General features: G+C 36.2%; 1 protein-coding gene across 5 annotated transcripts in view; it reads right to left on the bottom strand.

The window, feature by feature from the left end:
• LOC127869979 (serine/threonine-protein kinase TAO1-like) overlaps nt 1–23,772 on the bottom strand; it is a 61,377-nt gene extending 37,605 nt beyond the window's left edge. For 2 of the 5 annotated variants that reach the window (XM_052412663.1, XM_052412642.1), the window contains exons 1-11: nt 23,560–23,772; nt 21,578–21,808; nt 21,162–21,233; nt 17,537–17,638; nt 17,144–17,189; nt 9,621–9,770; nt 8,819–8,971; nt 5,345–5,520; nt 4,592–4,786; nt 3,442–3,579; nt 2,770–2,814 (exon numbers count right to left, since the gene is read on the bottom strand). In XM_052412663.1, the coding sequence (XP_052268623.1) occupies nt 2,770–2,814; nt 3,442–3,579; nt 4,592–4,786; nt 5,345–5,520; nt 8,819–8,971; nt 9,621–9,770; nt 17,144–17,189; nt 17,537–17,638; nt 21,162–21,233; nt 21,578–21,703 (1,203 nt within the window). In that variant the 5' untranslated portion in view covers nt 21,704–21,808; nt 23,560–23,772. Of the gene's footprint in view, nt 1–2,769; nt 2,815–3,441; nt 3,580–4,591; nt 4,787–5,344; nt 5,521–8,818; nt 8,972–9,620; nt 9,771–17,143; nt 17,190–17,536; nt 17,639–21,161; nt 21,234–21,577; nt 21,809–23,469 lie in introns of all 5 variants that reach the window. The other 3 variants (XM_052412670.1, XM_052412658.1, XM_052412651.1) reach the window with 2 other exon arrangements.
• Nucleotides 23,773–24,577: the final 805 nt, after the last annotated feature.

Consider the following 24,577-nt stretch of genomic DNA (forward strand, 5'->3'; position numbering starts at 1 on the left):
CCATACATTTTTTGTATGTATATCAATATTAACAAACCATGATAAATCCATTTAAAAAAAATTATGTTCTTTTTCTATATATCATCTTATGTATTGAAAGCATACAGCAGAAATTATTTCACTTGTTAAAAAAAAAAAAGATTTCACAAGGTAAAATGTATGAATTATGCAACTGTCTTAGAGTCATTACATCCATGTAACTGGACAATATTAGTTTGTGAAAAATAACAAACCTATGCCAAAATCAATGAATCAGCATTCTCCAAAATGCAGCAAGACAAAATAAAACATGCTGCAAAACTACATACAACAAGCAAATTCGTTGAATTGATATCCCCTGCCAATATGCTTCTGGACACAAAAGTGTTATATTTGACACTCAAAAAAGCATTTTTTTCAAGATACAAAGGGTCATAACTCCGTTATTAACAGACAGTGTACACTGCTATTTGGTGTGCATCATCCTCTTATCCATATATATTCTCATACCAAGTTTCAATGAAATCCGCCTAAGCACTTCCAAGATATGTCTCCGGACACAAAAGTGACGGACGGAAGGACGGACAACGCCAAAACAATATCCCTTCGCCTATGGCGGGGGATAATAATCTAAACATTGATAAACTGAAAACACTAGGCGACTAATCTATATGAAATAAAAACAAACTCATAAAAAAAGAAGAACCGATTCAAATTGTGACCATGCTCTTGATGTGAAAAATAAATACATAAACCATATCAACAATAATGCATTTTCATTAAGAAACTAAGTAAAAAAAACAACTAAACAATATGGCCTAAAAAGCCCAAAGTCGCCCATCTGAGATTCAAAGGAAATGACATATTCTGTGCAGCCCAAGATGTCATTAGAACAAATTTTCTAGTCAACTTTCATGAATAGTGAACACCCTGGCGGCCACGTTTTTCAACAGACCGGAACCATTTTCGTACACATCCAAGATATCATTAAAACAAATATTCTGACCAAGTTTCATGAAGATTGGACAATAAATGTGACAAGTTTTTACAATAGCCATACAAGGAAAAATGCACCGCCCCCTGGTGGCCATGTTTTTCAACCAACTGTAACAATTTTCGAACTTGTCCAAGATATCATTGGGACAAATCTTCTGACCAAGTTTCAAGAAGATCAGAAAATAAATGTGGCCTGACTGGCCTCTAGAGTGTTAACAAGGTTTTACTATAGCTATATAGACATATAAAGAACAAGGGACAAAATTGTCACAAAACCAGGTTTTCATTGTGAAAAAAAATCTGATAAAGGGAGACAACTCAAACTGAACTTTTGAAATGAACATACAAAATTAACCCCCTTTGTAAGTTTGTTTTAAAATAAATCTATTTTTAGTCGTGGCGACCTTGACATTGGAGATATTGACGTGATTCTTTCGTGCGACACAGCGTCCCATGATGGTGAACAAATGTGCTAAATGACTTTAAAATTTCATAATGAATGACATAGTTATAGCCCAGACAAGCTCATTTATGGCTATTTGTTACCTTTGAACTCAAAGTGTGACCTTGACCTTGGAGATATTGACGTAATTTTTTCGTGTGACACACCGTCTAATGATGGTTAACAAATGTGCCAAATGATTTTAAAATCTCACAATGAACGACAAAGTTATGGCCCGGACAAGCTTGTTCCGCCCGCCCGCCAGCCCGCCCACCAGCCAGCCAGCCCGCCCGCATTCGCCAATCTAATAACCAGTTTTTTCCTTCGGAAAACCTGGTTTAAAACCTGGTTAAAAATGCCCCGCCCCTGGTTCCGATGTTTTTCAACCGGCCTGAACTATTTTTTAACTAACCTAAGATATTATTAGGACAAATCTTCTGACCAAGTTTCATGATGATCGGACAATTAATGTGGCCTCTAGAGTGTTAACAAGGTTTTACTATAGCTATATAAGGAAAAATGCCCTGTCCCCTGAAGGCCATATTTTTCAACAACCCGAACAATTTTCGAACTGGTCCAAAATATCATTAGGATGAATCTTCTGACCAAGTTTCATGAAGATCCGACAATAAATGTGGACTTTAGAGCGTTAACAAGGTTTTACTAAAGCCATATATAGCCATATAAGGAAAAATGCCCCGCCCCCTGGTGGCCATGTTTTTCAAGCAACAGGAACCATTTTCAAACTTGTCCAAGAGATCATTCGCACAAATCTTCTGACCAAGTTTAATGAGGACAGGACAATAAATGTGGCCTCTAGAGTGTTAACAAGGTTTTACTATAGCTATATAAGGAAAAATGCCTTGCCCCTTGGAGGCCATGTTTTTCAACCAACACGAACCATTTTCGAACTCACTCAAGATATCATTAGGACATATCTTCTGACCAAGTTTCATGAAGATCGGGCAATAAATTTGGCCTCTAGAGTGTTAACAAGGTTTTACTAATGCCATATAAGGAAAAATAACCCACCCCCTGGTTGCCAAGTTTTTAAAGCAACCGGAACCATATTCGACCTTGTCCAAGATATCATTGGGACAAATCTTCTGACCAAGTTTCATGATGATCGTAAAATAAATGTGGCCTCTAGAGTGTTAACAAGGCAAATGTTGACGCCGCACCACGCACAACGCATGACAGACAAAAGGTGATCACAAAAGCTCCCCATAAGCACATTGTGCTCAGGTGAGCTAAAAACATCCTAAATTTTGTACACATAACTAGTAAAAAACATGAACAAGTCTGCAGTATACACATGACAGGCCATGCGGCAGCAATGGAGAGCTACCTACCTGGGGTGGTTTTGGAGATCTGGGAGGGAGGGCTGGTGGAGAGGGCTGTCGTAATTAATCAACACAATCTGTTACGCCAATAGAATCTATTGGTGCTTTTATTATTATTTCATAACAAATATTGTGTTTACACATATGCTTATGGGTAATATAATAGAAAAGCTAATTCAAGTCCATCAGCCCTTTACTTGTACCTTTTCTCAGATTTTAAGTTTTATATAGGTGGGGTTGTTACTTTTTCTTAAATAAAAAGAATATGTGCTTGCTTGACCAATCTGCTAATGCCAATAGGTGCATACCCACCTGTAAACCCCACAGACCACGACTACATCTATAACTGATGTTTGAACACTCATACTGTGACAGTTAAGTCTTATCTGTATTCTTTATAAAGAAAAAACCTAGAACTAGCAATGTACATATTAGGACACAGTAAATGTAGGATTTTCTGGTGCATTTACATTTTACAAATCAAATAAAAAGTGCTAAAAGGGCGGAACCATATAACTATTGCTCCTTTGGTAATAACACTGGTGTAAACAAGTAAGTATACACAATATAATACATAAAAACACTCCTTGAATGCTCCCCACCATTTCCAAAAACCAGTAGTTTACCAACAGAACTATTGAAAGACCCAAACACCAAATATTGAGTGAAGTGAACACTTACACTTCTCTCTCCTCTGGCAAAGCTGATGACCTCCGTGTCGTTACTGGGTCCCTGCAGGCTGTTCATGCTGCTACTGCGACTGCTGTTGCTCACCCCTGTGGCACTTGCTAGGCTGTTGGACTTGCTCGTCTCATCATCCTGGTCAACACCAAGTTATTATTTTGGATAATTATTTTTTAAGAAAGTACCCAGGGGTCGACAAAATTGTTTTCATCAACTTGCCCTGCAGGGCGAGTAGCTAAGAATTTTTACTTGCCCTGCTGAAATATGTAATTTGCCCTGCATTTTTTTCAAAAACTGCAATAAATCAGAACTAATATGTTTTATTGTGATTTTCTATTGGTTTTCATATAGAACTGTTAACTCACGAGCTTCAATAAAGCTTATAAACTGTTTTAACACACTTTTCACTTGTTTGTTTTTCATTTTGTCCTCATGGTCACAATCATTATGATTACACTTCAGGAGCAATAGAGAGTCCGAAGGCATTTTGTTAAACTCAAACAAGCCTGTGTGTGTACAAAAGGCAGTTGTCATTTTCGTCCATTAAAACTTGCCAATAGCCCCTCTTTTAATCTAAAGATGTGATGAATTTAGTCAAATTTTTTTAGCAGTATATTAAGACCGTATACCGTACTGTAAAAGATACATTCACGGAACATACCGGTATCAGTGCGTAACGGGAACAGGACTTATTTTATCACAGTGTGGAGAAATCAACATCCCGTTAATTTTAAATTGCTGATTTAATCTTGTTTTGTTTGGTAAAGATGTGTTAAAACTTGAAATTTAAATCTTTTCGGCCAGAAATGCCACTCGCCCTGCAGGACGAGCGCTGCCGGAATATTCACTCGTCCAAAGCCAATTTCTACTCGTAATTACAAGCGGGCGAGTGGATTTGTCGAACCCTGGTACCTATTGCCATTGTAATTGGAACAGATCTTATTGTGTCTCATTGTCTTTCCTGATTTATACATTAACATAAATCTGTCAGATCAGTTTTGAGTCAGTCAGACTGTACATACACCGAATTTCTTTGACATCTTGCAAAATAGGTCAGCCATGAAATAATTCGTGTCAAAATTGATTGTAAGGTTGCACTTAGTTTGCAAGGAGGAGAAATAAAGGAGTGGAACCCAGGGCTACACACCTGGGAGGAGTCTCCGATAGAGAGGTCATCAGGCCCGTTCAGGAGTACCTGGTCCTCGGACGGAGTCTCTGCCATGAGAATCTTCTTCATACGTCTATACTGGAGGTTGTCCAGCTCGCGCACAGCATCCTTAGTTCGCTGTATCAGGTCTAGTATCACAGTGTTGTTGCTTGTCGTATTTACAAAGGCATGGGACTGAAAGCATACATTAATATTTGAGCCTCACTGTGAAAAGGGGGTTAAATGCTTGTGCGTAAAGTGTCGTCCTAGGTTAGCCTGTTCTAATCAGGGAAAACACTTTCTGCTTTAATGGTATTTTTCATTTAACAAAAGTCTCTTCTTAGAAAAAATCCAATTAAGGCAGAAAGTGTCGTCCCTGATTAGCCTGTGCGGCCTGCACAGGCTAATCTGGGACGAAACTTTATGCACATGAATTTAACCACGTTTTCACAGAGCGCAGTCCAATTATAAACACATTTTTATTCTTTATTACAATCCGAAACATTAGGATATAGTGGCCCTGGCAAGCATCAGTATGTGTATATTTAAAGTTTCTTTAAGTATGGAAATTGAGTTCATATGAAACTAAACTCTTTTCAATAACAACAAAACCTTGCGTATAAGCAAAGATTCAATCTGTATCCCACAGTCAATGACCCTCTTTTACAACAGCTAGTGCTAGATATGAAACATGGGTTAATGAAAAATATAAACTACTTTGCATTAATTTGTGACAGTAAAAACAATACATACATTTAAAAGCTGATCTGCTGCGGGTCGGTTCTCTGGTGCTTTGGCAAGACACGAGTCAACAAAATTCCTGAAACTATCTGTCCACTCCCCACCTGCTAATGTTGGGGACTCGTTTTGAGCTATATGATACAGTGCACTCATTGCATTCATGTTGAACAATGGGGGTTTCCTTTCAGCTGAAAATAACAAATACAATGATACACTCTGTAAACAATTTTAAGTGTCTTTTTGCTCTTTTTTCAAACAAGATTTTGGCCAAATTTTAATATAAACTGAAAGACAATAAGCAAAATTGTTGATACAAAAGGCCATCTCTGGCCATTATTGACACAAAAAAGTGAAAACCAATGATAACACCTAAAAGATATTTCCACATATTTCTTTTAACCACAAATCATGATCATCTATGGTCCGAGATGAATCAACACCAAACATACATAAAACAAGAGCACCGCATAATGGGTGCCACGCTTGGCTGCGGGTGCAGTTTTTAACAAGGGCTGTTTGTAAAACATGCATGCCCCCATATGGGCTGTCAGTTGTAGTGGAATCCATTGTGTGAATACATTTTTTGTCACTGTTACTTTGACCTTTGACCTAATGACCTGAAAATCAATAGGGGTCATCTGCCAGTCATGATCAATGAACCTATGAAGTTTCATGATCCTAGGCCTTAATATTCTTGAGTTATCATCCGGAAACCATTTTACTGTTTCGAGTCACTGTGACCTTGACCTTTGACCTAGTGACCTGAAAATTGATACGGGTCATCTGCCAGTCATAATCAATGTTCCTACGAAGTTTCATGATCCTAGGCGTAAGCATTCTTGAGTTATCATCCGGAAACTATTTTACTGTTTCGAGTCACTGCGACCTTGACCTTTGACCTAGTGACCTGAAAATCAATAGGGGTCATCTGCCAGTCATGATCAATGTTCCTATGAAGTTTCATGATCCTAGGCGTAAGCATTCTTGAGTTATCATCCGGAAATCATTTTACTGTTTCGAGTCACTGTGACTTTGACCTTTGACCTAGTGACCTGCAAAGCAATAGGGGTCATCTGCCAGTCATGATCAATGTTCCTATGAAGTTTCATGATCCTAGGTGTAAGCATTCTTGAGTTATCATCCGGAAACCATTTTACTGTTTCGAGTCACTGTGACCTTGACCTTTGACCTAGTGACCTGAAAATCAATAGGGGTCATCTGCCAGTCATGATCAATGTTCCTATGAAGTTTCATGATCCTAGGTGTAAGCATTCTTGAGTTATCATCCGGAAACCATTTTACTGTTTCGAGTCACTGTGACCTTGACCTTTGACCTAGTGACCTGAAAATCAATAGGGGTCATCTGCCAGTCATGATCAATGAACCTATTAAGTTTCATGATCCTAAGTATAAGCATTCTTGAGTTACTGTGAAATCATTTATTTTCGCCAGCACGAAATTTCGTCATTTTTATAAAAATGACGATTTCATCAGCACTTAAATTCGCCAATTCCTGACTTTGAAAAATAATGCTTCAGTCAATATGCGATTTGTTTGTCCGAAATATATCGCGGTTGCGAAAAAATCGTAGAGGGGAAAGAGGGAGGACACTTGAGAGTCACTTGCAGGAGGTGGGGCCTGTTTGTCACATGTCAATATACTAGTCTTTTGTTATCAGGTAATCAGTAATTTGCCCACATTAGTGTATCTTTATTATGATTAGCGGATTAGTGGGACAGAATAACCGTTAACGAGTTTTTGAAACCCGGGTTTGAAACAGTGAAGCCAGTTGCCAATTGGTCCTATTCATTTAGTATCATGGCCAAACTAATAACAATCTTACCTTTATCGGCGCAAATTAGAGAAGGTGCGAAGATTATTAGTTAAAATTAGTGTTAGCAAACTGTTTGGTCAGTTTTCAATAAAGTTTCAAGAGTTTTGCATCGTAAATATTCGATCACTTTAAGTACAATAATTTTCGGAAGTGTAAAATTAACAGTGCATTATGGGACAGCAGTTTCATAGGGCAAAGTTCAGATTTAATTGTAACAACCAATGGACGAGTGAGTTTAAATTAGATTGAATGCAATAGGATGCAAAGCAATGTTTTATTGCGTCATACTCAGTCATTCGAAACACGTGCTTTCCGGGGATTTCCTGGAAATCGCGCAAAAATAAAAGTCAATTTTTGAAAACAATTTACCTACGTTTGGATGGAACTTATCGTCATGATTGCTAATTTCTCTTTACCTGTTACGTTTTCAATTGCTACAAGTAACAATTATCTGAAACATGTATCGTAAAACTTCCTAAAACTAACTAAAGATGTCAATGATGAAAAAAGATCGATAGCCCATAAAACAAAGCACAAGCTATGTTTACACCTGTATTGTAGTTAAACGCAAACAACCAAACACAAATCAAAATGTTCTGTATTTATTTGTAATCAATGCGGAGAATGTGTACGGTAAGTATATACATAACCATCTTTTAATTTTGTTTATTGTCTTTGATCCGGATCTAACACCGGTGCGTGGAGGCTGTTTAATCTTTTGCAACAACACTGAAAAACACAATACACACAATAGGTAATAAAGTTGTAACAATTAGCGCTTATCATTACAATTCTACCTTAACGAAGTCAACGCAGTCGATACAGCAGTACTGCTTTCGCGTTTTAGAGCAATGTCACGTGTCAGTTAAGTATACTGTGTAATCTACACCCTTTTGTGTCAAAACCGGATTTATCTTGATTACGTAACAGACGGAGTATGTATGCGTGGATTATGTTGGATTTTAGTGCCTCATGCCTTTGGTAATTCAGTTTTAATTTGTTCAAATATGGAACATAACTGTTCGTTAGGATCTTGAATTCGTCAATCGGTCGACTGACGAAATATACAAAAATTAATGCCTGACGATATATAATGGTTTCACAGTATCATCCGGAAACCATTTTACTATTTCGAGTCACTGTGACCTTGACCTTTGACCTAGTGACCTGAAAATCGATAGGGGTCACCTGCCAGTCATGATCAATGTACCTATGAAGTTTCATGATCCTAGGCCTAAGCGTTCTTGAGTTATCATCCGGAAACCATCTGGTGGACAGACCGACCAACCTACCGACATGAGCAAAACAATATACCCCCTCTTATTCGAAAGGGGGCATAATAAATGAAAGCTTGTCAGATTTTTTTTTTTTTTAGGTCACAGTGACCTTGACCTTTGATCTAGTTACCCAAAAATGGGTGTGGCATGTAGAACCCATCAGGGTGCAGCTACATGTGAAGTTTCAAAGTTGTAGGTTGAAGCACTTTGATTTAAGAGCCAATGTTCAAAACCTTAGCAAAATGTAAAAGTTTTAGCACGACGCGGTCGGCGGACTACGAGCTGGCTATGACAATACCTCGGGTTTTCTCCGAAAAAAGCCGAGCTAATAAAAACTTATTTTGGAAAATAAACTGTCCTTGTTAATGGTCTTACCTAGTTCAATACAGGTAATACCCAGTGACCAGACATCTGCCTTGCCATCATACTGGCCCTCATCCATAGCCAGTATTACCTCAGGGGCCATCCAATATGGGGTACCCACAAACGAGTTGGCTGGACAGCTCAAAGATGCCGAGCCAAAGTCAGCTGAAACACCACCAGCTCAGTAGAATCCATGGATATTAGATAACTAAGGTACATTTTTATTGCAACAGTTACAGAAATACTCTATCTGAGATAATTTGCAATAATGAATTTTCTGGATTTTCTCCAAAAATGACATTTGATAATTCTTAATGGCATAAATTTGTATTGTACCTTTTCTTTATTTCATAGGTGCATTTCATGATGTTAACTGGTGTAGCAATTGTGAGATAAGAATGTTCTTATATCTTTATGTGTTTTATGCTAATATTTTTCTATAAACAGTTATAAGCGCTTATTTTAAATAACCGAGGAAACAAAATTGCGGATATTAGCAGAATGTAATACACGCAAATAAAACCAGTTTAACAGTAAGCAATGCAAAACTGTTTGTAGAGGGGATTTCAATATTTTAAGAAAACTCCATAGATTAAGTAGGAAAGGACGAGGCTGGGGTTGTCAGATGATAGAAATAGGACAGTGACTGACCACAGTAGCTCACTCTTATACTTGCTGATCAGATTATGTATACATTAACATGCAAAACACTGCCAAAATATACATTGACAAATACATTAATTCTATAAAAAAATATTGTTAGGTTTCCCCACCTGAAAAAAATGTAACCAAACATTTTTAGACATGAGCTTACCTAATTTTACAGTGCCATTTTCTGTGAGCAAGATGTTTCCAGCTTTTACATCTCTGTGTATCTTTCTCTTAGTATGTAGATATACAAGACCCTGTAAAGCATCATGGCAGATTTGGGCTATCTCATCCTCTTTTAATGGCTTCTTGTGCACTGAAAACATTCATAGTCCATAATGCTAGAGGCATTAAACTTGATTGCACCTATTGCATGTTTGCTGGAATAACAATGCAGACATTTCTATTTCCAAGCAACAGATTCAAATATTTGTTTATTCAATAGGTTGTCAAATCAATCAGTTTTATCTTCACTATCTTCACTATCTGCTACATAGAGAAGAATGCAGTACTGCCTTATGGTTTAATTATATAAAAATGTATATGTTGTGGCTTGGAATAAAATAGCCGAGAAGCTCTATAAAAACTATAGTTACTTGCTTAAATGATTTCATAAACAGTAACCATGCAGGTTAGCAACCAACATACACAATTTTTGTTTTACATCTTGTTCCAAATTTAACTTATTCAATATTGAGAGGAAATGGCTAATATATTTTTCCAGTGACCTTAACGTCCCAAATGCAGATCAAAGCTATGTAACACTGTAAGTAACAATGCATTACCTCCATTAAAACAAATGTTACTGATCAGATACCATATTTCTATTTTTAGTAGGGATGCAAGAGGTTACAAAAATCCTTAACCGGTTAATCTTTATCCATAACCGGTTATTAACTGGTTAACCGTAACGCCTTATGCGTAGTTAAAATGGTTAAAGAGTACGTCAATAATGTCATACCGCTCGCACCGCTCGGTAGAAACAAAAGTAATTTTCAATCGCTTGCGTTGATAACATGTCAGTTTTGTAATAAAATGTATTATACAATTTATTTTAATTTTTTTTTAATGTATGCTATATATTTGATTTAATTTTCCTGCGTAAATGCAAAGGAGTAACAAATTAAATAACTACACAATGTTCATTTTCTCGTGTTATTAACTGTTTTTGGTTGGGCCGCTTATATTACGTTCGCGTCGTATCGCTCACAAAAATGGTGTGTTCCTTTGTTCATTCTGTTTAAATTTTTGAAACTCAAATTTTCTCATATAGAAATGTGCTTTGCCCTTTCAATTAATCAGTACATTTATTTAATAGCTAAGTAACTAAGTATTATGATCTCAAATACTGATAGTTACGTATGTTTGTTAACGTACTATAGCTCGCAATTTTTTAATCAATTACACAAATACTAAATTTTCAGGCTTTATTTTGTTTAAATATTTTTAATTGATGTTTAATTATTTAATTAGTTAATAATTTGCTTTGATAAATAACACTTGCATCGGACGGTAATGGTGGAATCGTTGGACGTAAATTATAATAATAATCATAATTTCTGATAAACAAAAACGACGTTAACTCGACAAAAAATTAACTACGTATGCAATTCTTGATAAAATTATTACTTATTAACACGAAATTTTCGCGAGCAATCAGTGTTAGATATTGGTTAACAAAACACCGTCCAATGTTTCAAATGTTTTTTTTTATCGCGAGTTCAATTAACTTGCCAATTACGTCTTCGCTAATTGCTCCGACTCCCCGCAATTCGCTAGTTAAATTTTCACGAGTTAAACAAAACAATAGTGTCAGTTATCAAAACGTACCCCCTATTTGTTATCACAAAGATATTGATTGATTGTTTTTATTACTTTGATTGTTGACACGTTATTTATTACCGTCGATGGTGCGGCATGTTGTTTTAACTAGTAGCCAGCGCAAGTTGTCAGTATGTCTCACGCAAAAGTAAAACCGTACGATTTATTCCATAAAAAACATAATCAAATATTTTTTCCAGGTTAACCTTTTCCCGAAAATATAACCGGTTAACTGGTCGTTTCGGTAGGTTAACCGGTTAACCTCTTGCATCCCTAATTTTTAGTAACAGTGAACTTGAAATAGACCAAACATAGTTAGAATTTCAATCCCAGGCTAGATCTATATCCAATCTAACTAAAATTCAAGTTTCATCAAGATTGGTTCATGCAAACCAAAGTAATTGCATGGAAACCACATATTAAGAGCAGAAAACATTTGTTTGCAGTGCAGGCTTTTTCTGCTCCATTTTGGGAAAACACCACACTGGAATATTGGGAAATTCGCGTCGTGAAAAAACCCATTTTGGGAAAAAAATTAATCGCAAAACTGGCTCAATTGAGAAAAATAATCACATGTAAATAGTGTTTCTTGTATTTCAAAGCCGTTAACTGGTAAATAACGACTATTTTGATAACATATTATTGAAATTTCACAAAACATTACGAACATGTGTGATAAGTGCAGTTTTTTTTTATCTGATTTTGGGGAAAGGGCCTGGCCTTTTTTGAGGGGAAAAAAATCGTACGAAACGCCAGATTTGGGGGAAAATAAGGAAAGTCTTAAATAATCAATTTAACATATTTTACTTTTTTTAAAACAAATTCAAGGCAACAGGTAATTTAATTATGCAATATTTTTCTATTTTCTACACTGGATCAGGTTAACTTATATATTTAAAGGTTTAAAGAAAAAAAAATTTTTTTTTGGAATTGGGATTTTTTTTTTCAATTTGGAAAAAAACAACCAGATTTGCATTGGGAATGGGGCTGATATTTGGACCCGTGGCATAGGGCGGAAAAGGCCTGCAGTGTGCTTTTTTCTATACATTTTGGGAATGGGGCCGGGTCCCTTGGATTAGGAAAAATCGCTGCGTTTGACTAAAATTGGAAATAAGTGTTGTTTTTGTTTTGCTGATGGATTGGGGCAGAATACCAAACTTGAACAAAACAAAACACTGATTCAGCGAAGTTGGGATTATCCAAAGCCATAATTTAGAACTGCTTATGGGGATCTGACTGGTTATTGAACTTGGTTAAGATATTAAGCAAATTAAAACTGACACAAAGTTTTAAGATAAAACAACTCAAACAAGAGGGCCTGAAAGGCCAAAAGTCGCTCACCTGAAATAAAAAGAAATTACCTGTTCTTCAACAACAATGTGACTAAACTATTTTTATTCTTTCCAAACATTCATAATTTATACTTAAGCAATAAAGCAAACAATACAAACAATTCATATAGAAATACAGTTCATAAACTTTCAAAAGTAAATCATAGCTAAAACAAGGTTTTGAAAACAATTATACACTTTCATGTCTAAACTTGGTCAACAGTTTGTGTTCAGTATGAGGCAAATGTCTGTATAAAGCAATAGGATAAACAAACACCCGTGATTACTATAATTGAATTCACTCAATTCACTTCACTGAACAAATAATTAAGAACTCACTTTCATTGTATTATTCACTTAAGTCTAATGTAAGACACTTTCAGAAAACAAACAGTTTAAATCCATTTCTTTGATTTATCACTTATAACTTGTGTTAATCACAACACACTAAGTCACTTTAATTAAAAGATTAGCTGAGATTTGTCATTTTATAAATTCACTATGTTCCCTCATCACTTATTAAAAACACTAACTTGTTGTTGCATCAATTCAATAAGTCCTGTTCTTTATTAAATCACTACATCAATATTTTCACTTAGATAAAAAAAATACTTAGTCACTTTGCCTTAGTTATCACTTAACTAATAATTGCACTTAGTTAAAAGAACTAAACTAACTCCACTAACTTAACATTCCCTGTTAGTGAAACACAGTAAATCATTAATTCTAAATTTTCATTTAGAGAAAAATAAGACTAAGTCACTTTTACTTGGTGAAATTTCAACTTAGAACATTAAACTCACCTCCATGATAAAACTAACAGTTGCTACATTAAACAGGTCTGGCAGATTAGTAATTCACTAACCCCCAATCTTTCAATTAGTGGACTAACTCTTTCAACTTAGAGCCAGGGGGTCTAGCATTAGTCTTTCACATGTATACCCAGATGTTTTGGTTGATTAGTTCTTATGGGAGAGGTCAACAATGTGCCAGTCCCCTGATTCTGAAGTGTAGCAGGCATAGTAACATAGGTAAACATCCAATCAAATGAGAGCACTGCTATTCTTAGCATCCAGGTAAAGATAAGCACTGATCAAAGATCATCACTGATCACTGATGTAAACTATCTGCACTTACAGAGAGTTTAAAGCATTTATTTCATTTCTTACGAATTATCAAAAATATACCTGATCTATCATTAATGAATTTATAAGTTATTAACTATCATCAATGAGTTTAAAAGTTATTAAAAATTGTAATTCAAAGAATTATTTAAAAAATTCTGATGATTAGGCAAAAAATGTGACTTCCAGATTGTGCACAAGCCTTTTTTACTAAATAAATATAAGGACAAGGGACAAATTTGTCACAAAACCAGGTTTTCAGTTGAAAAAAAGTCTGATAAAGGGAGACAATTCAAAATGTGTATCGTTAACCCCCTTGTGTAAAATTGACCTTGATTTCAATTAGAAAAAAAAGTCTGATAAAGAGAGACAACTCAAAATCAAAATGTGCATTGTTACTGATTGTTAATAGTTACACAGTTGTTTCAAAATCAATCTACAGTGGGTTTTTTCACCATTTTGGGAATGGGGCCGGGTCCCTTTGGATTGGGAAAATTTACGGGGTTTTGACTAAAATTGGGAAATTAGTGTTGTTGTTGTTTTGCTAACAAATGCTTCAAAATTGAGGATACAAGTGTGTCCAGTATTATATTTACTAAGGTTGATCTTATGTGGATGGGAGATGAACAAAATATTGATCTAAAAAAAAAAAAAAAAAATGTTTTTTTTTGGGGTTCCATTGGGAATTTTTTGCTCCCATTTGGGAAAAATGTATACTTTTTTCCATTGGGAATGGGTCCGGTTACCAGACCCGATTTTGAATGAAACAAGGGACAAAATTGTCACAAAACCAGGTTTTCATTGTGAAAAAAATATCTGATAAAGGGAGAAAACTCAAACTGAACTTTTGAAATGAACAAACAAAATAAACCCCCTTTGTAAGTTTGTTTTTAATAAAAATCTATTTTTAGTCGTGGCGACCTTGACATTGGAGATATTGACGTGATTCTTTCGTGCGACACACCGTCCCATGATGGTGAACAAATGTGCCAAATGATTTTAAAATCTCACAATGAATGACATAGTTATGGCCAGGACAAGCTCATTTATGGCCATTTTTGACCTTTGAACTCAAAGTGTGACCTTGACCTTGGAGATATCGACGTAATTATTTCGCGCGACACACCGTCCAATGATGGTGAACAAATGTGCCAAATGATTTTAAAATCTGACAATGAACGACATAGTTATGGCCCGGAAAGCTTGTTCCGCCCACCCGCCAGCCAGCCAGCCCGCCCGCATTCGCCAATCTAATAACCAGTTTTTTCCTTCGGAAAACCTGGTTAAAAAAACACTTATCTATTTTTAGGTGTGGCGACCTTGACCTTAGAGATATTGACGTAATTCTTTCGCGCGACACACACTCCAATACTGGTGAACAAATGTGCCAAATGATTTTAAAATGTCACAATGAATGACATAGTATTTGCCAAGACAAGCTCATTTATGGCCATTTTTGACCTTCAAATGATTTTAAAATGTCACAATGAATGACATAGTAATTGCCAAGACAAGCTCATTTATGGCCGTTTTTGACTTTCAAACACAAAGTGTTACCTTGACCTTGGAGATATCGACGCGATTCTTTCGCGCGACACACCGTCGAATGATGGTGAACCAATGTGCCAAATGATTTTAAAATCTAACAATGAACGACAAAGTTATGGCCCGGACAAGCTCATTTATGGCCATTTTTTACCTTCAAACTCAAATTGTGACCTTGATCTTGGAGATGTCGACGTAATTCTTTCGCGCGACACACTATCTAATGATGGTGAACAAATGTGCCAAATGATTTTAAAATCTGACAATGAACGACAAAGTTATGGCCCGAACAAGCTCATTTATGGCCATTTTTTATCTTCAAACTCAAATTGTGACCTTGACCTTGAGATATCGACGTAATTCTTTCGCGCGACACACCGTCTAATGATGGTGAACAAATGTGCCAAATGATTTTAAAATCTGACAATAAACGACAAAGTTATGGCCCTTCCTTCCTTACTTCGAAAAACCTGGTTAAAAATGACCCCCCCCCCTGGCGGCCAATTTATTTAACCGGTCCAAACCATTTTCGAACTCAACCGTCATATCCAAGAAGTTCGCAATCTGTCAAAAAAACTGATATAAATATTAGTTTCTGTTAGTCTAGAAGTTGCTTCAAAAATTTAGTTTATAAAATAAGTCTAACTTAATCTAAAGAACACAATTTATGGAGAGTGGAAAACTCCAGTTACTCAAATGTAAAAAATAAGAAGAATTTTAAAAAGTTATTTCAATCAAAAGAGTCTTAATAATTTAAAAAATGCCAAATAACAAGGTTGCCATGGAAACAGTTTCATTGCACAGTAGTCTGCTAAATACACCAAAACACAGTAGGTTAACTTGGCTTATCAGTAAAGATCAAAGATAAGGCTCTACAGTGCATAAGTACATGTACATTTATTTTATGAGATAGGTTTCTTAAATTGCATGCAAACTACTGTCTTTATGTACACCACATTTTATTAAAGAAGTCCCACGTTTATACAAGGGAGTTAACTATTACTTAACTATTAGAAAGTATGTACAGGTTATCTTTCTTTAACATATTGGCTTATCACAACTAGACTGTTTTCACTATATACATATAGAGAAAACTACCCGTCCCTTGGCAGCCATGTTTTTCAAGCAAAGGTTACCATTTCTGAACTCATCCAAGATTTCATTAGGACAAATCTTCTGAGCAAGTTTCATGACCATCGGAAAATAAATGTTGCCTCTAGAGTGTTAACAAGGTTTTACTATAGCCATATTAGGAAAAATGCCCCGCCCCCTGGTGCCATGTTTTTCAACCAACCGACATCATTTTTACGAACTCGTCCAAGATATAATTGGGATGAATCTTCTGACCAAGTTTTATGAGGATCGGACAATAAATGTGGTCTCTAGAGTGTTAACAAGATTTTGCTATAGCCATATAAGGAAAAATGCCCCGCCCCTTGGCAGCCATGTTTTTCAAGCAAACGTAACCATTTTCGAACTCATCCAAGATATCATTGAAACCAATCTTCTTACCAAATTTCATGAAGATTAGACAATAAATGTGGCCTCTAGAGAGTGAACAAGGCAAACGTTGACGTCGCACAACGGACGACGGACAAAAGTTGATCACAAAAGCTCACCATGAGCATGTTGTGCTCAGGTGAGCTAAAAACTGAGTTAGAGACAAGGTATACTTTTCCATGTCTTTTTTATTCAAGGGCCATATTTTTGAAAAGCTTTAAGCAAGCAGGCTAGTTATCTATCTTGGCTACAAAAAGTATCATAAAGTTTCATAATGACCTGATATAAACTTTTTTAAATATTGAGACGACAGCATTCTCTAGACACTGCCCAACACAGATGTTCACAAACGTATAAAAGGGAAATACCTTCCAATATATCTGCAGCTGAACCCAGACAATATTCCATAACAAGCTGAAAAAGACAATTAGAGGAGAAAATGCAATATAGTTCTGAGATAAATTTTAAATAAAATGATACACAAAATACACACAAGTCACAGGTGAGAGTAACACTGTTACTATTGTGATATTTATGCTACATGTTTTGCAAAATCAGTAAATGTGTTTATGTACACTTGTCAAATAAAGCCTATTATGTTTAAATTAAGTAAGGAAAGTGGTTTGAATTCTGCCACTTAACACTGGAGTCGTTTTAAAACAAAATTACAGGTACATAAAATATTAAACAAAGAGAAAATTAAATGTATTTCAATTTTTATATTCCCAGTCATTTAAAATGGTGTTCAAATTGATACAAACCCAGGCTGTATGTTCCCGTAGATAACAGTCTTTGTAGTTGATTATGTGCTTGTGATCCAGATCTTTTAAGAACTTGACCTCTTTGACTATGTCTTGCCATTTCTACAAAAGTTGCAAATCAATGATTAGCCAATAGTGTGTTTTTTTATGCCCCTGAAGGAGGGCATATAGTGATCGGACTGTCCGTCCGTCACACTGCGTTTAGGTTTCGAAAAATGCTCATAACTTCTATGTCGCTTCAAATTTCATATTTGGCATGCATGTGTATATGGACAAGGCCTTTCCATACGCACACAAATTTTGACCCCTGTGACCTTGACCTTGAACTAAGGGTCCGCCTTAAGGTTTCGAAAAATGCTCATAACTTCTATGTCCCTTGAGCTAAAATCTTCATATTTGGTATGCATGTGTATATGGACAAGGTCTTTCCATACGCACAAAATTTTTGACCCTTTGACCTAGACCTTAAACATAAGGTCCGCAATTAGGTTTCAAAATTTGTGTTAAGGTTTCAAAAATGCTCATAACTTCTATGTCCCTTAATATATAACCTTCATATTTGGTATGCATAAGGAAATGGACAAGGCCTTTCCATACGCACACAAAAATTGACCCCTGTGACCTTGACCATGAACTTCGGGTCCGCATTTAGGTTTCGAAATCTGCGTTTAGGTTTCGAAAAATGCTCATAACTTCTATGTCCCTTGAGATATAACCTTTATATTTGGTATGCATGTGTATATGGACAAGGCCTTTCCATATGCACACAAATTTTGACCCCTGTGACCTTGACCTTGAACTTAAGGTCCACGTTCAGGTTTCGAAATCTGCGTTTAGGTTTCGAAAAAAGCTCATAACTTCTATCAAGCGTTTATAGGGGGCATAAGTCATCCTATGGTGACAGCTCTTGTTTCTTTCAAATTTAAGTCTGGTAAGGGGACCCATTCTCAATGGAAAAAAGGATTTACAGTAAAACTGCGATAACTCGAGGAAGCATGGGACCGACATCGATGCTCGAGTAATCGCAGGTTTCGAGTAATCCATGGTATTATTTGTTTTCACTGTCTCGGTTGATAATGCTAAATTCTGACCGCAAACGCTTTATTTACATGTAAGACGGTGCTAGAGAAAGAAAAGGCTTTGTAGAAATCGCTTAAGATTACAGCATAATAAACAAAACAATAAAGATGATCGTAAATTCATTTGATTATTTCAACATACACACAAAACATATATATAATCAAAAATATCTCATCAATATTCACTGTACATGTAGCATAATTATTTTTTTAAAAGCACACAAGGTACGTACATGCGCATGAAAAAAAACACACACTAAAAACAACATAATCACTTCACACTTTGCATTTTATGTACATTAGTCAGACTTGCGTTGCGCAAAGTCAAGGATTGAAGATTGTCCCAACCTATTAGCTTCCCAGAACTGATGGCAGAAGACATTTCGCGATAGTGAGCAGAGCATCTGTAGTGCCCGGTCTGTGTTAGGCGTTGCTTGGAAAAATCGGCAGACCACATCCAGCGCTTCGGTGGCCTCGTTGGCTGTGGGGGTGGGCGGTTTTCGTCATCTAAGCCTTGGTCGTCTTCTTGGTCTGAAGATGCGTCGCGTACTTCGCTCAGGATGTCTTCGTCGGTGAAGGACTTGGCTGTTGGGGCCGGGTCTACAAATCCGAGGAATTCGGTGAGGTAGGTTGCTCATACACCGAGTGATGCCAGGCGTAAGAGGGGAATGTCATCAAGCTCGTCGTATTCTTCCGGATTCGTCCAGTGTGGCTGTGTAGGGGACCTCGAACTTAGCGTGTCGAAAGTAGTTTCTAATTGTGGTCGCAATGACACATTCCCACGACTGCTGCAGGAAGTTCAGGGCGTCGAGGAGTGTGATGAGCAGCTCTTTCTTTTCTTCGATGGCCTTTATCTGTTTAATGACGACCCGTTTCCTGTAGTGTATTTTCATGTTTTGTATGACACCCTGATCCATCGGTTGTGTCTTGCTAGTCGTGTTCGGCGGCAGGAATACCAGCTCAACATTTGTCAGCGTCTTCAGTTTGGGGTGGGCTTTGCAATTGTCCACGACCATAGCTATCTTGCGGTGGGCTCGGCGCATTTTCTTGTCAAGGTTGGTTACCCATTCGGTGAACAGTTGCTGGTCCATCCAGGCACGTTTTTGACCCTTGTAAGGCAGTGGTAGCGTCCGGACATTCTTGAAGCATCGTGGTTTGTTTGCTTTGCCGATTACAAGGAGTGGCATTTTGTCAGTTCCGCTCATTTTTGCGCAGACAAGTCGGTGATGAGATCCTTGCTCTTCTTTCCACCCTTGCATTCTGCGCCTTTGTAGTCGTAGGTCTTGTCCGGCAGCATCTTGAAGAAGAGCCCTGTTTCATCGGCGTTGTAGATGTCATCTGGATTATAGTTCTGCAGCATGCTTTGTAGCTTATGTTGCCATTCTTCTAGAGACTTAGCCTTATTTGCGGTTCTGGCCAAGGTTTTGGTAACCATCCTTTATGGATTCTGCATTCATGAGCCATGTGGACAGGGTGCTGCTACTGATACTGAGATCTCGAGCTATTTCAGCCTCCAACTTGATGCCTCTCTCTACTTCCATGATGGCATTGAACTTAACCTCTATTGTTCGCGTTTCCAGCTTGCGTTTTGTGACCGTTTTCTCAGTGAACGATGACAAAGGGCGGTCACCGCTTCCGTTACCCGATATAGTAAACAGAAGCTTTCCTGATCTAGCTATCCCCCCACAAGTGGGTCCTTCACTAGATTGCTCAGGAGTTTGACAATTTGTAAGATAATTTTCTTTCTGTGTTGCCATGATGCAGCGCAAATGACAAGAAGGAATTCAGTTAAGAGATTCCGATGTATTATCTGATACACTCTCTTTTATACCATACATTTTCTCATAATTATCGATTGCTGGTAATTATTTAATTATCATTAAAACTGTGTAGCTTTGATCTGCTTCTGAAAGGATGACAATTTGCAGTGTTTCTCAAACTGCAACTAACTTCACACCAAATCGAGCGTCTTTTGTATGCTTGATTGCGCTGTTTTCACAACTCAAATATTTTTAGCACCGACCAGATGAGAAAGCGATCTCGAATAATTGCCAGTTAATTAGGTGTGAAATGCCTTTCAGAGACCTGCAGACGACCTCCAGTTATCGAAAATCGCATGCTTGAGTTATCGCTGGTATTTTTATATAGACATTAAAGGAAAATGCTAGTGACTTTCTTTAATGCTCGAGTAATCCAGCAGTTTCCAAAAAATATTTATTTTTTATGAGTCCCAACATTAAGTTCATTGTGTTCTGTATGTTGAACCTTAGTAAATGTAATTAAATGGGTTTCAAATTGGGATATTTTTATTTTATTTGGCATTTTTGTTACCATTTATTTTTGGGAAAGGATCTGTTAAAAGGACCCGTAAATACGCCAAGAAACGGCTTGTCAAGTGGCAATGAGCTCTAAGTTGAAAACAAGCGATACTCAATGTACAGTAGCAGACGAAGGACATAAGGTGACGTCAATATATTAAAATGTTCACTTTGTGCACAAGACTGAAGAGAGCTATTGGCACTTAACATAAACAATAAAAGACTTACTTCTGCACTCTGTTTTCCACTGAATGACATCTTTTTAATGGCAACAATCTCTTTAGTCTGAGTGTTCCTTGCCTACAAATTCAAGAATTTTAAAATTCATTTATAAATTATATTGTCATGTCATGTACTGCACAGTTTTTATAAAATAATATTATTAAAACTGTCAACAACACTCAATGTTTTTATGTTTAACTTGTTAGTGTTTGTACTCTCACTTATCCACTTGCAAAATACATATAAAACTGCCTCTAAATTACTGGTAAGTACATTTTACACCCAAAGTTTTCAGGCCAGAGCAAATGATCAGCTTTTAAAAAAGAATGAAACTTTTGCTGTGGACATAAATTATATTCTTACTAATTTTATTTAAAGACTGTGGTATGTTCAGCTGGTAGGCAAAATCAAATTCAACTTACAAAGTACACAGCACCAAAGCTGCCATGTCCGATTTCCCTTAGGTCTTCAAACTGTTTGTCTGGGTCCTCGGTTGAAAAGAGGCCTACAACCTCAGGATCCCTTATGTTACCTGGTTTGGATGGCATTCTGGTCGCAAACCAGAGAAGACAGAGGTGAAATGTCTTATCTCAAAGGCTTTTTCATGGGTTTTCCAAACTTTATCAGCTAACCCATCTGGATCATTCAGTGCTCTGAAATTGCAAACTGATAATTCAGTGGAATGTACTTCTTGTTTTATTCACGTATTGTTGTTTTGTGAGTGACATTTTAGACAGCCATTAAGATGAATTAAAAATCCTTTCTTCATTTACTTTGTGTGCCTATATTTTTTGCTGTTATCAACAGTATTTCAGTTACATCATTAAGTGAGTTAATCAACTGGTACTTCTCATCAGTATTGTAAGCAGGTTCATTTATCTCAGTAAATGACAACTGCCCTACTTGACTTAGAGGAAGCGGTGGAAGGTAATGACATTAAATTTTTCAAGAAAGATTTTTAAAAGAATGCCAACGCCAACAACAGATCTGCAGTTGGGCCGGGGTTTAAACATGCAATCTACTTAAATGTAATTTCTTTGTAGATTAGTGGTGTTACATATGTTTATGATTCCAAACTATGTAAAATGCAAACATTCATGGATGACATGTACAAGTTCAGTCTGTGAAATTGATAAAACTTTTATTTCATTAAAATTTGCTTTCCAAATATCTCGACTTTGCTCCATGCAATATTAATAAAGTGGAGCTGTAATTCGGTCAGACAAAAATTTCGAAAAATCAACAGATGGTTGCTTTTACACCACTTTATATTTTCTCACTTATGCCACACCAGCGATTTGTGTACCCCCTTTACTCCTGTGAATCAGTTTGCATCTCTGTACTTCTGTCAATTGGTTATTAAAGGGATCTTTTCACGCTTTGGTAAATTGACAAAATTGAAAAAAGTTGTTTCAGATTCGCAAATTTTCGTGTTAGTTATGATATTTGTGAGGAAACAGTAATACTGAACATTTACCATGCTTTAATATAGCCATTATATGCATCTTTTGACGATTATAAAACCTAAAAATTATAAAGCGTTGCAACGCGAAACGATTGAATAATTTGGAGAGTTCTGTTTTTGTCGTTAAATTTTGTATAACTACGAAGATTGCTTATATAAGGTATAAAATACGTGAAGTATGTAATCGGCGGAATAGCTCAGTAGGCTAAAGCGTTTTTACTTCAGGACTCTGGCAGGACTCCAGGGGTTACTGGTTCGAAACCTGCTCCGGGCAATGTTCTTTTCCTTTTTTTAATTTTTTTCTTGATTTTTTTACTGGAGCTTTTATGATCCAATGTTTACATTTATCAACATAAAGCATTTAATGAATAAGTTAAAAAATGCCAAAATCTGTGAAAAGGCCCCTTTAACAAAAAAAACTATGATAGAAAATATATGATAACTTAAGACAGTATGACACACATGCTGTCTTATAACATCAGATATTCCAGATATCATAAATATATTCTACTATTTTTACCTCAAGTCTGTTTAATATCAATATTTATGTGTCTTTGTTTTACCACTACCAGTCCTAGGCATTTTAAAAATAAAATATAATATACTAGCAATGCTAGATTCAAACACACATCCCATGATTTAAATCACTGTCAGATCTACGAAAATATCAGTGTATATGCAAAAACAAACCAGTGTATATTTTGGTTCAAACTGAACATTATAATATGTATTATGACAGTTGGAACTTCAGGAAGGAATAATACACACAAAAAACTTTCATATTCAACAAATACACTGATATGTAAATACATTGCATTATGAAAGTTTAAATCAAAACCATATTCTTACCAAGTAAACCAAATTGGTACATGTAAACATGAAATGGTCATCTTAATTTAGAGTTTAAACAACAAAAACAATGGTTTACTATTCCCTTACTATTCCAATATGGCCGTTTCTTCATTGACATGCGCTTTAACGAACTTATTAAAACGCCTATAAAGTGATGACTTTGACCCAACAAAGAGCCGCCCATACAGATTTTATTAACAACAATCTATTGTAAGTATAAACTAAACATCCATTTAAGAAAAAAATCTATAACATAAATTTCCAATGCACTCGATCAGACTTTAACTACGTCACGAAATCTGAATAGTCAAGGAGTGAATACTATGCTCGTAACTGATTGGTCAAAAGTCGACTAGTGGACAGTGGCGGCAAACATTTACTGAATCAGAAATGTCATTACCTACCTGCACAAAAATGCGCTAGTTTTTAAACTTAAAAGACATTTAAGAACACAAACATACTCAATTTTATGTTTGTGTTGCAGGTTTAAAATCAATTACATTCCCGTGAGAGTCATTTTTAGACAAATAGGTAAAAGCGCACGTGTACGTGCTTCCACGTGCACATGCAGTGCAGATTGTGCAGCACTAAAATTATGTCTACTGGCAATGCTTAGTTAACCTTCTAACTTATAATATCAAACAAGTGATGCATAGTATCATAATGCAAAAGTAATTGTATATTTCACGAGTCATTCACGGCGCTGGTTAAATATGGGAACTTGTGAGGGAATACAGGAAAAATGACAGAAGACTTCAAGTGGACACACTGGTATACAGACATTGTTGCTGGCGTTGCCTTTTGCGATTCCAATATTAGTCAGTTGTTGTTGTTGTTGTGTTTTCTTAGGCTAACCATTAATATTAATGACAATAAATTGAACATGTAAATGTATTTTTATTAAAAATCTCGCAATATAGATCTAATAATAAATAAAATGGAGCGCTGATCGAAGGTTTGAAAGTTGAATATTCAGTTTGTTGTAAATTCACATCATCTGTTAACTTTCTAAATACAAAGTTTATAAAGTTAACTGTGTCCCATTAAGCTCTGTGAGCAAAGTAAATTAATATCTAATTTCACGTTTGCGCAAATGTAGATTCTA

The sequence above is a fragment of the Dreissena polymorpha genome, chromosome 1, assembly GCF_020536995.1.
Source record: "Dreissena polymorpha isolate Duluth1 chromosome 1, UMN_Dpol_1.0, whole genome shotgun sequence".
Lineage (NCBI taxonomy): Eukaryota > Metazoa > Mollusca > Bivalvia > Myida > Dreissenidae > Dreissena > Dreissena polymorpha.